This window comes from Hipposideros armiger, unplaced genomic scaffold (assembly GCF_001890085.2).
Source record: "Hipposideros armiger isolate ML-2016 unplaced genomic scaffold, ASM189008v1 scaffold_256, whole genome shotgun sequence".
Lineage (NCBI taxonomy): Eukaryota > Metazoa > Chordata > Mammalia > Chiroptera > Hipposideridae > Hipposideros > Hipposideros armiger.
In genome coordinates this window covers 1,459,229-1,476,046 of record NW_017731606.1, presented here as the reverse complement: position 1 = coordinate 1,476,046, position 16,818 = coordinate 1,459,229, and the positions used below count along the sequence as shown (strand labels likewise).

Genomic DNA, 16,818 nt, shown 5'->3' with positions numbered 1-16,818 from the left:
TCAAACACAGAGAACTCTAAAACTACGGAAAACAAATTTATTATCTTACTCCTTGGAGAGGAGAACCGAAGGAAATTTTATCATTACATTACTTTTAGACCTTTCACAGGAAAACTAGTCAAGGCTACAAAAGAATCTTATACTCTTATCTGCTTTCTGTCTGTGCTTTATAAAATCCACCACTACCACCCGACCCCCAACCCCGGTAGTTAACTCCGATAATGGTCTAATATTGGCTTTCAACATCACTGCAACCAAAATGACTGGTGATAACGGCATGCTTTTAGACAGAATTATCAGTACCACATGCTCTAGAAACTACAACTCTGCATACAGTGCTGTTTTAGAGACATCTTTCTTATCTTTTCCTTATTCTTTCCCTGAAAAATAAATTTTGAATATGTAAGCTAAAGATAATTAAGCTCAAAATACTAGAGAGTAAAATAATGAAATCTGATCTTCGAATGTCTAATCATGTGTTTCGGCACACTTCATCCATTCACAGAGTATCTACTAATGAAATATAACTGCCATTCACTTCATGACTAGTGCATTCATTCATTTATTTAACATTGATGCCGTCTGTGCTCAAAGCACATTGACAGATATACAGTACACAAAGAATGGTAAGTTCTAATTATTCTTTTATTATTCTCTTATTATAAAGGCAGTTCCTGAAGTTCACAGTCTAGTAGGGGAAAATTCCATATTATGAATAGGAAAAAAGCATAGCGTATAATTTCCATACGATCCCTAGAGATAATCTGAGATTCAATATATTAGCCCTGTGCTGCCTAACTCTACACCTTTTTTTTTTTTTTAAGATTTTATTGGGGAATTGGGAAAGGGAAACAGTGTTGGGGGATTGGGGAAGGGAAACAGCCAAGTTGTTATCTTTCAATCTTAGTTGTGGCGGGCGCAGCAAGCTCAGCTCTAAATTTAGTCACACTGCTCAGCTAAAGGTGCCAAGTTCAGTCTTTAGTTGCAGGCGGGCATAGCCCACCATTCAAACCGGCAGCCTTGTTGTTAGGAGCATGTGCTCTCACCAGCTGAGCCACCTTGCCACCTGTTGGCGGCTCAGCAGCAGCTCAGCTTGGGGTGCAGCGTCATTGCTCCATGTGGGAATCGAACCGGCGACCCTGTTGCTCAGAGCTTGCACTTTTGGGCAAGCTCTTAACGAGCTGAGCCACTTGGCCAGCCCATAACTACACTTTTTGTTATGTGAAAAGGATAAAATCTCTAATTTGTTCAAGCATTGATTGTACTTTAAAAAAAAAAAAAGGTGTGTGTGTGTGTGTGTGTGTGTGTGTGTGGAGAGAGAGCAAGAGAGAGTTAAATAATTTTACAAGTTTTGAAAAAATATTTTTACCACAAGATAAACACAAATATAGAAAACCATACAAATCAAATATAAAGTTTAGTGAATTATCTTATAAACACTACCTAGGTCAAGAAGGAGAAGTTTGCCAGCAACCCTAAAGCCCCAATCACAATCACCTCTCTGCCACACATAAACATTATCCTGACTTTATTCTACTAATGATTTTCCTGATGTTTTCTATAGATAGTTTCATCACCCAAATGTACATTCCTGGACACTAAAGTCCAAACTCACTCTATTAAAAATGGGATGCGTTTTCAATCTCTTTTAATTTAGAGGTTTCTCCTCCACTCATTTCCTTTCCTTATAATTTATTTGTTAAAGAACCTGGGACATGTTAACAACAGTTTCTGAGAGCCTGGGTTTTGACAACTGTAGTCTCTCTCTGCAGTTCAATATGTTCCCCTGTCTTCTATACTTTTGTGATCAGACTCAGGTTTAATCCCTCTGGCAAAACTATAGGTAATGTTTGGCAAGGCTTGGCACACAATATCCGCTTGTTTTTCTTCTTATAACAGTTATTGATGCTTAGATCTTCATTCACTGAAGTTTGTAAAATTATGGTGTTCTATTTCTGTAACTTCTTTTTCATTTATTGATACAATACTTTTAAAAAGAGACAATTCCCTTCATCTACTATTGGGTTACCCTGTACTATAGTTCATATAAGCAAGGCAGAATAAATGCTTGATTTATTTCCTTTCTTGATAAATTTTCAAGGTAACAAATTGGTTCCCTGTCTTATTCTGAGGTAACCATATTTTAATATTATTATATTATGAATTCATGGTTTTAAAAATATTTGCTGAGTTTCAACCAACTGCAATTATCATTTTTGAAACTCAACCTGTACCATCTTAGATCAGTTGTAAGCCTCTTCAAGAGGGCTTGTGAGGTGTTCTGACAAGGCCATGGTAGTTTTTTCTTTATTGAGATAAAATTCACATACCGTGACATTCACCCTTTTAAAGTGTACAATTTAGTGATTTTACACAGTCACAGGTTGTAAAACCATCAACAGTGTTTAACTCCAAAGCAATTTCATGATCTGAAGAGAAACCCCATATTCATTAGCAGTCAATTTCCATTTCCCCATCCCCCCCAGCTCATGGCAACCACTAATCTACTTCTGTCTCTATGGATTTGCCTACTCTAGACATTTCATATAAGTGGAATCATACAGCATGTCCTTTTGTATCTGGTTCTTTCACTTAGCATTTGTTTTCAAGATTCATCCATATTATAGCGTGTATCAACACTCCATTTCTTTTTATGGCTGAATAATACTTCATTGTGTGGATATGCCACTATTTGTTAATCTAGTTATGAGTTGACAGACATTTGGGTTGTTTCTATATTTAACTATTATGAGTAATCTGCTACGAACATTTATGTACAAGTTTTTACGTAAATGCTTTTAATTCACTTTTACAATTTGATATATTATATTTTGACATACGTATATAACAGTGAAACCATCACAATTAAGATAATGAACACAATCATCCCAAACTTTTCTCACATCCCTTTGTAATCTTTCTTCCCACCCTCAAGGCAACCAGTGATCTGTTTCTGTTACCATAGATTATAGACTGTATTTTCTAGAACTTTCTAAAAGCCAAATCATACAGTATGCATGGGGCAGGGGGTTGTCAGGATTTTTTCATTCAGCATAATTATTTCCAGATTAATATATGCTACAGCATGTATCAATAATTTCTTACTTTATATTGCTTCATAGTAGTCTATTGTATGAATAGATCAGATTATTTATCCATTACCATCACCATTATTCATTACTATTGATGGGCAATGAGCCTGTTCCCAGGTTTTTACTATTATAAAGAGAGGGATATAAATATTCATGTACAAATATTTCTATAGACAATGCTATCATTTTCCTTAGGTAAATGCCTAGGAGTGAAATGGCTGGATTATTTGGTTTACTTAACTCTTTTTAAAAGTCAAACTGTGTTTTAAGATAGCTGTCCCATTCCCATGCCCCTTAGTAGTAATGGAGAGTTCCAATTCCTCCACATCTTTGCAATACTCAGGCAGCACTATGGGAAGCTGGAAGGCCAAAGCTCCTTCCTGAGGAATAAGCTTCAATTCCTTCTCCCAACTGTTCAAAGTGGTGATGGTTACGGCAAGCCACCTCTCCATTCCCTTTGTTCTTAGTGGTCCTCAGGCATCCAAACTATGTGTTCAGGTTTTACCAAGGGAGGTTCCTTTATAAAGCTCTCATGCTTTGAGTTGGCGCCATAAAGGACCAAACCTAGGAGTAGGTAAATTGCGAGCTGACAGGCCCCCTGAACAACTGCAGTACAGCTCAAAATCATTTCAGTTCCTTGAAATGGACTATGGTTATTCTTAATGCTACTGTCTCTAGCCATATAGAAGAAATAAAAGTAAATCCTCCTCAAGATAACGGCATTCTAGGCCTTCAAAATATCTATACATTTATATACATATGCCCAGCACTCAGTCAAAAATAAATAGGAATCTCTGGTACCCTCAGTGTTAAGTTACATCATTCCTTAAATGAAGTACAAGCTGTCAAATGTACAGAGGGCACTTTCTAGTGTCCTCCCCCCATTTCTTCATCCTAGCCATTACTAGAAAATTGGAGATAAAGGCCTGATACAGATGGTGGGATGAAAAGAATGGGATTTTTAGTTCCACCTGACAAAGTTTCTACAAAAGTAATTCATCTACGGAAAAGCAAAATATACTATCTATCCATATTTTATTTAAAGCATAAAGAAAATATGTCTAATTTCGAAATGTCTAACTAACTCCAGAGCCAAAGGGACCTGGGTTAAAGATTAAAAAAAAAAATACTAGTTAAGATTAGGACCTATGTGATTACATGTTTTATATATCAGGTATTTAATGGTTTGCTTTTTATGTTCTTGATTCACATCAGGTGATATGAGCTTAAAATAATTTTTTTTTTTTTTTGTAAGCTTCCACAAGAGTTCATTGAAAATGGGAGAAGAGACATACCCAACTGCTGGAACAGGAGAGCCACACTAGTGCCTGTGACAGGAAGACTATCATGCAAGGGGGTCTGAATCAGCTGTCTATCTCCTGCACCCAAGGAAAACAGCTTCTGCAGAATGAGGAAAAACATACACACAAACACATAAGTGATTTCAGACATTTTCTGAATAAAAACAAAATCCCTTTGAAGTTCAGATTTAGAGCAGATGATGATATTAAGATCATATTAAGATCAAAATAACAGATGCAAAGGGCACTAATGTAGCCCAAAACATTAAGTTACTTTCTGCCCAACTGAATATGGTAAAAGAAACTTCAGTAGTTGCAAGTTGAAACTTTAGTAACAATGAAATATAAAAATCACTAACAATCATATGTAGCTGAAAAATAATAAAATGTTAAAGTCAGCATTTATGTGCGAATTATATCAATTAAACTCATAAAAATAAATGTAATATGAACCACATAAGTAACTTAAAAATTTTTACAATAAAAGTTTTAAAAATTAGAAAACAAATAAAATAAAAGTCAACAAAAATACTATCATAAAAAACCCATAAACAAGTCCACTGCTTTAAAGTTTAGGTTCAATTGTGACCACTCACATTTCAAATTCTGCCCTTGGAGCAGAAGTTGGAGAATGAGGGAGGAAAGAGCAGAAAAGAAAAAAAAGGAATAAAACGTAAGAGTAACAAAAGATACCTGGATAGATAAAAGACAGTTAAAAAGGCAAAGGGTGAGGAAAAAGGATGCCAATTTAATTGTAAATAACATCTTTGTCAGACTGAGGATAAGCATGTAATTTTTAGAGAACTATCCTCTTCCCCAATATTACATAAGAATAAGCAATATAAATGATCAACTAATCAATTTTAGGACTGAAGGAAGTCTTTTTTTTTAAAGTATGGTGCCTTAGAAACATTAAGTCATAGAGCTGAGGTTCTTATTTTTCTACTTCAGAGACAAATATGAAAATCTCAAGACATACAAAAGATGAAAAACAAAGGACCACTTTGAGAAAGTTTTATTTCGGTAAAAGGGCTTAATGTCCTCATTTGAGACTCAATTTATGATAAAACTCTTGGGAAATTTTAAGGTATCGTTTATACTCTCCAAAGATCTGTGATTTTGGACCATGGTCAATGTTATTATTACTAAAGGCAGCAAACTGAGATAGGAAAAATAAGCCCTCTTCTTTCTTTCAAAGTTTAAATGTAAGCCATTCTATTAAAAGATTACACACAACATACAAAATGGTTTTAAGGCCACAAATAATTGCTGTTACCCAGGGAAACAAATAAATAAATGAATCAATTCAGAAATAGTTACAAGGTTACAAAAAACTGTTTTGAGAGTTTTCTTAATGTTATCTCCTAATATTTTTTCACTCAAAAAATGTTAATTTAAATTAATAAAATGAGGCATAATTATATAGAGCAAGAGGGTTAGATAGAAAGAACACATTTTAAAAGTTCAACTTAAAAAAGTGGATTTCCAAGAAAATGTAAACTAGAGTTCAAGTTACACAAAATATGACTTCTAATTATGCTATGTGAAAGGTGACCCCTGTGTTAAAATTAACCTCATGACCTAAGAAAAGAATGGAATCTTGGGTCTCTAGGAGGCAGACCATAGGGACAATTCTTAGCTAAACTATGATTCTCTTTAAAACGAAAATATTTAAAGAATTCTTTTTTTTTCCCCTTTTCTTCATAAATTAAATTAACTGGAGGAGAGGAGATGAGGAACAGGCCCTCTTCATGTCCCTTTTTAGTCTATTTACCTGAGACCCTCCAGCCGCTGGGACAAGGCACGCACACAGGTTTGCAATGAGGCTTTCTAAAGAGACATTCAGACTGTCCACATATACAGTGTAGATCAAACCCAGGCAAGCCTGCAAAGGGAAGATGCACGTAGTTATTTCATGGAAAAAGTAAGTACTAAAAATAAATTGTGACATCTGCTCCTAGGAAAATTTCTCTTTGAACCTAGTAAAGTATATTCTACAGTGACCATGGAATAAATTTTAAGCAGCAAATGTTATTAAGTTTATTAAATTTCCTTCCAGAACCAGAAGCTCTAAATGAACTTTTGGGACGAGCTTATTAAAAACAGAAATCCATAATTTGTAAAACAGGTGTTTGGGCTAAGATAACCACTCTAGCAAATTTGGAGGGCTTTACTGTTTTGTTTCAACTTACTTTGCAAAACACCAGTTTTTAAGATAAACATTTAGTAATTTTACCTTGTTTTATGATTCTTATAAATTCAGAATATTTATTCTACATAAAAATTTAACTTATGTGAATTTTTACAAAAAGATAACAAAATAGAGAAAGGATATAATTAACACTTTAAAAGAAAGTAGGTGATAAAAAGGAGACAAAATGCAATCTTTCTGAATCTGTCAGTCTGTTAAAATTTTGTTAACTCTGAAAAATTAGTATTTGTTAGGAGCCACCCCATTGTCATTGAGAGCTTGACACCAAGTTAATTTTTCTAGAATACATATAATCTCAACAATATGGAAAAGTTTGCCAGAAATTATGTATAAATTTCCCAAATCCTTGGGAAACTTTAAGGTATAGTTTATACTTTCCAGAGAAGACCTGTGATTTTGGATCATGGTCAACATTACTATTGAAGGTAGCAACTGAAATAAGAAAAAATAAGCTATCTTATTTCAAAGCTTAAATATATTTATAACTAAATTAAAAGTTTTTCTTACATTTGAAAATTCTGAGTATCTAAAAAACAAAATATCTGGAAGTAAACAATATTTTAAAGCTATGTTGGCAGTGGTTTGATTAGAACTATTTGAAATCACGAATATCTATCCTATTTACTTCAACCTGGACTCCTCAAAAGCAGGTGAGTAAAAATACACAAAGCAGTTATATTACTAATGGATTTCAAATTTGCTACCGGGAATCAATAATTTCTTTAAGATACATAAATTTGAGTCAGTAAACATGGGACCTTTTAAAAACAGATACTACATCCTTAGAAATTTAAATAGTCACATTAACTTATTCAGGTATTAATTTCATCCACCATGAATACATTTCTGCTGTTCACATTAATTTTATTTTATTGATAAATTCCTAAATCAATTTAAAGATATTTTAAATACAAAGAAGTTGTTACCATGGTTCACTCAAAACAGATTTACATAATAATATAAATCAATAATGACAACTAAGAGTTCTTTACCCTAAAAATTTCTGGATAATCTAATCTGGATACCAACACCAGGCTTTTGGGAGCAAACACTTCTGCTGGCTGAATTAAACCAGACACCTCCACTTCACCTTCAATCTCTTCCTTCTTTGTTCCCTAGAAAAAGAGGCACTGTGGTCAACAGAATTTCCTAGGCTTCTCGCTCACAAAACATAGACATATCAGTTTCATATAATTTACAAACTCCAAAGTTAATTACAAAGTATAATTTATAATATAATTTACAAAATAAACTACAAAAGCATACTTTGAAAGGCATCTGAGAAGCAGGCAAAGAAATGATAAAGCAGGGCATACTTATCACATGTTTGAAAAGCTCCAGATATATATACCAAGACCTTATTTGAACATTTGGTTTCTGTGTTAGGTACCAGTAATCAAAGGTAAATAAGACATATTCAAGTTATTTTAAATGGCAAGCCCAAAACTAAAAATGACACTCATTTTTCACTTTTGTTTTTCGGTTTGTCCCAATCTTTCAAACAAAAGTGACAATCATTTAGAATTCTAAGGCTTGCATAAAGCTCAATGCTCATAGAAGTAAAGCCCAATCAGCTCTAAATTCCTTATGCCCCTAAGCAACGATGTTGAGATGTTGATTTATTTTTTTTTGAAAAGAGAATATTTTTATACCCAAAACGAAGTTTCAGAATATGCTTCATACCACTGGGTACAATTAAAAATGGTTAAAATGGTAAATCTTATGTCATATATTTTAGCACAATAAAAACATCTAAAATAAATTAAGTTTCAATTACTAAATACTGGTTAATGAAATAAAGTTTGAAAAATATTATTCTCGTTCATGAGTTAAACATTTCCTGTGTACCTACTGTTCCTATCATGATACCATATGATGCACTATGAAAGTTTTAAGCAAAAAACAATAACAACAACAAAAAAACAAAACAAGGTAGTAAAGCACTGATCTATTTTTAGGTGATATTCTAAGATCCTAGGACAGTCTCCCTAATTACAATATTCTTTCCTTTCCTTTCCGTTAATCAAGGATCCTGCTTAAAATTTATCTTCTTTCCTGAAGGCTTCCCTTTACCAATTTTTCTCTTACTCTTAATTCCTAGCACAGTTTACCAACATATCTATCACGCTTACTCATATTTATTTCTCCTGCCAAATCTCTCCCCAAAATGCCACAAAATGCCATATCCAACTGCCTGCTTGACATCTCCACTTAGATGACTAACAGGTATCTCAAACATGGCCACAACACAGCTCCAATCTTTCTCCCAAAATTCTACTCCTCCTGTAGTATTCCCTGTCTCAGTGGAAATATTTTTTCCATCTGGCAAATCAAATATCCTGATTCTCCTCTCTTTCAAATCAGCAAATCCTGATTTTTTATCATCTCCACTGCTACCACAATACTGGGAGCCACCACCATCACTTGTCTGGATTGTTTTAACAGCCTCCCTCAGCCTCCTCTAGTTTTCTCTGGCCCCACCATGCTTCCTTGCTGCTCCTTAAACATCTTGGGCATGTTCCTCCCAGCTAAGGGTCTTAAGCACTTGTTATTCCTTTACCCGGAATACTCTTTCCACAGATACCATAATTATTAATTCCCTCATCTCCATTAGGTCTTCATTCAAGAGACTTCTGCTCTGTTAAAAGCCTGTAACTGGCATCCTACTAGGAATTGCAAGGCCCTAACACTTCCTATCCCCTTTTCCTTACTTTATTTTTCTCCATGGCACTTGTTACCATCCAACATATTATCCACTTCACTTATCTTGTTTTGGGCTCCATTAGGCCAGGATTTCTGTCTGATTTCTTCCCTGTCTGATTTCTGTCTGTTCTTTCCCAGACAGAAAGAAATCTGTCTGATTTCTTTCCTTTTACCAGGGAAGAAATATCAAGGATTTCTTCCCTGGTAAAGTCCCACTTCCTAAAACAAGAGCTGGGTACATAGTTGATATTTAGTATTTATTTACTGAATACATGTAGGAATGAATTTCCTTGGAATAGTTTTCTGGGTATTTTACCAAGGGAAGTCTCTTTCCCCCTACTCATGGAGGCCAAGAACTGCATTTTCCATCTCCTTTGGAGGCCATATAGTTTCTAGTACAGTGAAATATAACCAAGTTATTAGATGTCTATGAAATGAACATATCCAAAGGGAACTATCCATTTCCTTTTTGTATGTGTGATAAGGTCCATATGCTCTTGAAAGATTTTCATTTGTTACAAAGCAAAAGCTAAAATTAGGTTGCTTGGTTTCTGGAATCCTTAGAAATAATAAAAATGTGATGAATATAAATTTACCAAAGATTTCCACACTTAATGAATCATATTCTTCATGGATTACTAATAAATTTGAAACGACAAAAGAATGACTGAAATTCCTGAAAGAGATAAAGCTATCCACATTTTTATGAGACTGTGATAAATGCCCTAGAGTGCCATTAGAAGTCAGCTTGAGTAGTAGATAACCGTTTCAAATAAATGACAAGTAACCTACTTTAACCGAAACACAAAATAGCATGCACTGGTCATTTCTTGAAGCTATTCTTTAATTAAACTTTCATTAAATGGAATAGTTATTAACAAGAAAGAAAAAAGGTCCAATATAATGTAAATCAGTATTAAGTAAAAACAATTTCACTTTTATTTACATCACTTTTTATTACAGATGTTGACTTTTACTTTGTAAATGTGCTATAAATCATAAGGTATTTTTATTCTTAATTCCAATAGCTCTCCTACAAGAATACAATGTCTTAAGAGAAAACCCCTATTTCTTTTTGCAATGCAAAATGTACTGCTATGATTAAAAAAAAATAAAAAAAATTTAACTCATGTTGGTTAAAATAAAGGTTTGTTCTTAGAGACAGTAACATGATATTTTTTATCAAATTTTTCTATAAGTAATTTATCATGTTAGGGAATACTGCCTCTTCTCCATAGATGCTAGAATATCTTTTATGTAATAATTGTGTAATCATACTGGCTGACTTGGTTTGTGTTTTACAATGACAGTCACATATTGAAAATATGTGAGAAACTTAAAAATAATCAGGAAATTAAAACGTAAGCTATGAATGTAATAGATGTTATAAGAATGCTTTGAAATTTAATATTTTATAGTATAAAACACTGACACGTCATTTATCTCACTGAACAATATTTGCAAGCGTTCTTCTAACCTAAAATTATTCCTTTGTTTTAGTAGGTCCACTTAAAGATACACATTAACCTTTAATACTGAATTGTCTCACAGTGACTTGCAAGGTCACCTTATCTCTTACACATATCATAAGCACAAGCCACAGCTTGCCCATTTATAGATTTTTTTTTCCTACCTATTATTACTGTGGACTACATCAGCTAGTGGGATTCCCAACTTCTATGTAGTTTACATTCTATGTCGCTCACAGTCTGTCTTCAATGATATGGGATAAATTCATACTCACCATATCAATCTGCCCTAAAAGTGCTATTGCCATTTAAACACATCCTGAGACAATGTTAATAATTACTAGACTGTTGATTTTATGGGATGACTCCGTACAGTAGATAGGCACAATCTTCAGGAAGTTTATCCTATCACTCAGGTTGAAACTTCAACCTCATTTTTGTTGCACTCCTGATACTTGATTCCTGTCCCTTCTACCCCGAAAAGACTAGTTGTATTCAGTATCATCTCTGTGTGAAGTTCATTTTCAACAATAACATTTCACACTAAAACTCTTCCTACAAAATTTCTTTATACACTCAGTTTAAAAAGGAGGATAAAAGGAATTATGCAAATAAAAAACTTTTAGTTCTACATTTTCTTTTTGAAATGTAAGTTATTTATTACAGTGTACCATTATATAGAGTTGCCTCAGCAATTTAAGGCCTTTAAGATTTTGCAAAACTGAAAATAAGGGCATTTAAGTAGTAACAAATTCTGTAAAGTCTACAGTTCCCTTTGAAAAGCGTCTTCATTTCTTGCCAAATAATCTGGTAATCATGTTGACATGTCCACATGATGAAACCTAGTTTACCCTTGCATTGGTCTGGAAAAGAATGACAACACGAGAAATACACATTTTAGGATAACAAGCTTTCAGATAAATCAGGCCACTAGTCTTAGTTCAGGATTGAATTTACCTCTAGCAAACAAAACAAAAACCCTGATACTTTCCTCTTCAATATGCCCGGGGCTCTACAGTATTTCGAAAGTAGGACAAATTCATTTGTAGGGCTACTATATATTCACCCAGAAAGCTTCCTATTTTTAAGTATCACAAAGTCCACAAATTTTTTTTAACATACTCATAAGGCAGCATTTTCCAAAGTATTTCTTACTGGAAGCAAATAGTTATTACTTAGCCAAAGGGTCTACTAATCAAAAATTTTGAAAACAGTAAGTTAAGCCAAGTTAAAAGGTTTTGTTACTGCAGAATTTCTCACACTTTGATATGCAGATTTCATTTGTACAATGCCAAGCAAAGGAGATAAAATATAAACTATTCCTCAAACTTATTGGACCAACGAACTGTCTTTATTACAGAACATCTAGAGGGCCTAGTGCCCTATGGAATGCATGTTGGGAAATGCTGTCACAAGCTATTTTAGGATACAAAATGTGTGAAACAAATACATATAGGTTCATCTGTTCTATATCCTTAGAATGCTGGGTAAGTATAATGCTTATTTCATAAACAGATTGTTCTAGGTAATATCAGTTTCATTAATTCTCATATTTCATAAAATAATGTAAGCTTTGAAAAGATTAGAAAATGGACAAGGCTGCTGGGATCTATAGTGCTACACAGCTGCCATAAGAAAATATTCAGCATGCCTGTGGCCCATTCTCAGCAGACGAGTTAGGAACTTCTACTCTTGACCAGTGGTTCTCAAATTTAGTGTGCACCAAAATCACACAGGGCTTGTTAAAATAAAGTTCTGGGTCTCACCCCTAAATGATCTGATTTAGTAGGTCTGAGGCGGGGTCTAAGAATTCACATTTCTGAAAAGTTTCCTGGTGATACTGATACTGTTGGTCCAAGGATCACACTTTGAGAATCACTGCTCTAGACCAGGGGTCGGCAAACTTTTGAGATGGAAGAGCCATCAGGGGTCGGCAAACTGCAGCTCGCAAACTGTGGCTCTGAAGTAAAATTGAAAATGAAAATAAAACTATAATCGTTTCATTTATAAAATTTTTAAAGGATATATTATTCACATAATGGTGATTATGTAAAAATATATTTATGGCTCTCAAATAATTTTTAAATTGTTGTGAGGGACAGGATTGGCTCTTCCAGGGGTCGGCAAACTTTTGAGACGGAATGTACCCAAAGAGCCACATGTGGTTCGCGAGCCGCAGTTTGCCGACCCCTGCTAGACTAATTAATATGAGAATATAAAAGAAAATAATAACAGCTAACATATGTTATATTCTATATGCCAGACACTGTACTAGGCATCATATCAGTGTTAATAATTCAATTACGCAATTAAAATATTAAATACTATTTACCAGTAAAGGAAACCAGGACTCCTTGGAGAAATGACATTCTTTTTAATCTGGCTCAGAAAAATATACAAAATCAGCCTATTCATCTTATTGTATCAAAAAGTAAATAATCAATATGAATAAAAATTCACTTTTGATTAAAATGAATCAAATACACAAAAATTCATAAGTTCATAATGATAATTTTTTAATTGGTCTCTACTGAAGATTGTGAGGGTACCCAATCTATTCTGAAAATTTTTAAAAAGGGGAAATAACTAAATTTACTGTCTTTTCTATCAAACTGTAGTTGATAAAAGTTCCATTTTATAGATGAATTTTAATTAATAAATTCAAAAGGAACAATAGAACTAGGAAATTATCTTTTTTTCAGTTTCTATTGAGATAATGTACTTAGGCAATGGTCACAATAAATACCAAAACCATTAAGTGAAAGGCCTGATACTACCCCAAACCCACACATCAATTTTAACATTACCAAAGTAGAACAACCAGATATTAAGTTCCTCTTGATGTGATACCATAGGAAATACAGTACAATCTTTGAAGGAATCTTGCTTTAAAAATTAAATGTGAATCTACTCAAGCCTCTAGATCTAATTATTACTTTATGGAAACCACGGGGAATAGAGGTACAAGTCAAATAATAATATGGGAAATTAACCAGTCAAATCCAGAATGTAGGGCATTCCATTGGACAAATGACCCAGCTTCTCCACCACTCCCAAAAGAGGGACTGTTCATGGAAGAAACTTAAGAAATAACCAAATAAAATGTGTAGATGTTGTTTAAATTCTGATTTGAATAAACCAAGACATTTCTGAGACAATTTTTTTTAAATCTGAAAATATATAAGCTGAAAATATATTAGATGATATTAAGAAATATTTAAAATTATAATTAATTTGTTAAATATGATAATGGCAATTGGTAATGCAAATAAATAAATAAATAAATAAATAAATAAATAAATAAATAAATAAAAAGCCTGTATCAGTTAGAGATGCATACAAAACTATTTACAGGTGAAATATGTTGTCTGGGGTTTGTTTTAAAATGCCTCTCCCCACACTGCAAACTAGTGTGGCAATAGAAAACAGTATCGAAATTCCTCAAAAAACGAAAAATAGATATACCATACAACCCAGCAATTCTACTTCTGCATATTTATCCAAAAACAAATGAAAACATTAACTCAAAAAGATATACGCACCTCTATGTTCACTACATCATTATTTACAATAACCAAGATATGGAAGCAACAACCTAAGTGTCCACTGATATATGAGTGGATAAAGAAGATGTGGTATATTCACTACATGCAATGGAAGATTATGCAGCAATAAAAAAGAATGAAATCTTGCCCTTTGTGACAACATGGATGGATCTAGAGGGTGAAATAAGTCAGGCAGAGAAAGACAATACTGTATGGTTTCACTTATATGCGGAATCTAAAAACAAACAAAACAAAAACAGACTCAGAAACAAAGACCAAAGGGATGGTGACCAGACGGGAGGGGGTGGGGGGGAAATGGGTAAAAAGGAAATGGAACATAGTCAATAATATCGTGACAGATGATTACTAGAAGTAGTGGGCTAATCATACTGAAAGGTACAAAAATATCACTATATTGCACATCTGGAACTATTATAACTACTATAAGATTGTAAAACTATACTTATACTTAAAAAAAGGCCTCCCCCTAAAAAAAAAAAAATCAGGGTCTTAAATTTTAAAAGATTGACAAAATGCTGATAATTTTTAAAACTGGGTAAAATATAAGGGAGTTTATTATATTACTTACTTTAATTTTCTATATGTTTGAGAATTTCCATAATAGAAATACAGCAAAGCAAATAAAACCTTTATTGAGCACCTACTATGTGTCAGCAAGCCAAAGAGACAAATACATGTATTCATTCTTCCTATAGATCTATATTCTTGTAGATATAAGTGCATTATGTCACTAAACCCTTCCAACAGCCCTCTGAAGTAGGTACTATTATCATGCCCTATCTATAAAGGAGATAGCATAGCAAGAGGATAAGTCATTTGCCCAGTGTCACACTTGTAGTAAATTACAGAACTAAGGCCTAAGTCCAGAAACTGCTCTGTTAAAAGCTAACAGGGATCTTAGAAAAGCATATAATTCAACCCTCTTGCTTTATAAACAAGCAAACAGATTCAGAGAGGTTACATAGTTGGCATATAAACTATAAAAGATAATGATATATAAACTGTTTTATGCACTTATATGTACCAGCTGCCTACTAGGTGCCAAGCACTAAGGCTACAGTGGTTACAGAGCTGCTGTTGTTATACATTCTGGTAGGAGAGACCAAATGAAAAGATAAACAAATGAGCAAAATAATTTGTTTGTGGTAAGTCCTGTGAAGATAAAAAAAAAAAAAGATGAGAGAGAGAGTGACTGGGGAGTGGACTAATAGAGCCAAGGAGGTCGGAGACCTCTCTGTGGAGGTGATGCTGGAGCTGACATCTGAAAGACAATAAGCAACTAGTTGCTTGAAAGTTTGAGGGCAGAACATTCTAGAAACAGGGGCAGGAAAAGGGCCTAAGGTAGGAAGGAGTTTTAATATATTTTAAGAAACAGAAAAGCAGCTAGAATATATGAAACCTAAGTAGCTAGGGGGAAAACCATAGCAGAAGAAATTGGAGAGGTAAGCAGAGGCTAAATTATGAAGGGCCTTGAGGCCAAGGAAAGGAGTTTGGATTTTTGTACTAAATGCCATGGGAATCTGTCCAAGGGCTTGAAGCAATGAGGGTTATCTCAATTCTGTTTTGAAAAGATCACAATGATGCTGAATGGAGAATAGCAGCTTGTAAAGAGGCAAAAGTAGAAATAGAAAGACTGGTTAGAGTCTGGTAATTCAGACAAGATCTATGGTGAAGTGGTAAGAGGGGAGACAAAGAAAAGTAAATAACAGGATTTATTTTGGAAGTAGAATTGTTGATGGCTATACTTAGTGAGTGTGAAAGATGAAAGGGAGGATAGGGGATAACTAAGTTTTTTGTTTGAACACCTAGATGGTGTTCAAACAAAATGCCATTTATTGAGATGGATAATAATGCCATTTATTGAGATTAGGAAAACTAAGAAGAAATAGATTAGGGATAGGGATGGGAGAAAGGAATGGAGAGACCCAGGAGACAATACGCCTTGCTTACAAAAGGTTCAATAAATGTGACTTCCATTCCTCTTCTATCCAGTGTTTTATCCATTATTAAAAAAACAGGACAAGAAGAAGCTGAAACTCTAGAAATAAAGTCAATCATATCTCAATTTAAAAAAAAGAAATAATGGCTATAAAAACAATTTAAAGGTAATAATAAATATACTGACAAGGGACTATATTAATAAAAACAAAACAAGTTTTAAAAGTACTATATAGTTGTGTGTGTTTTTATGTATGTATATTTTTTATTAAATATGTTTACATTTTTAATATGAATAAGTAAGGGCCTGGAAGATTATACCCCAAAAGATTAGCAGTTGTCTTTGGGTGATGGGATTACAGCTGACATTTACCACATAAGAATACTATACACATTTCCAGAGAAAAATAATTTTCTAAAATGTTTACATTTGTATTATCTTTATAACAAATAGTTTAAAGTTATAAAAAGTAAACAGCAATGTATCAGTACGTGTTTATTTATTAAACACTTACTACATAGTTGGCCACATAGTGG

The 16,818-nt window shown here is 33.6% G+C and overlaps 1 protein-coding gene across 4 annotated transcripts in view; it reads right to left on the bottom strand.

Moving 5' to 3' along the window:
* Nucleotides 1-16,818, bottom strand: part of SBF2 (SET binding factor 2) — a 429,728-nt gene that overhangs the window by 211,627 nt on the left and 201,283 nt on the right. For all 4 annotated transcript variants that reach the window (XM_019656204.1, XM_019656206.1, XM_019656207.1 and 1 more), the window contains exons 4-6: nt 7,598-7,720; nt 6,168-6,278; nt 4,388-4,493 (exon numbers count right to left, since the gene is read on the bottom strand). In XM_019656204.1, coding sequence (XP_019511749.1) covers nt 4,388-4,493; nt 6,168-6,278; nt 7,598-7,720 — 340 coding nt within the window. The remainder of the gene's footprint in view (nt 1-4,387; nt 4,494-6,167; nt 6,279-7,597; nt 7,721-16,818) is intronic.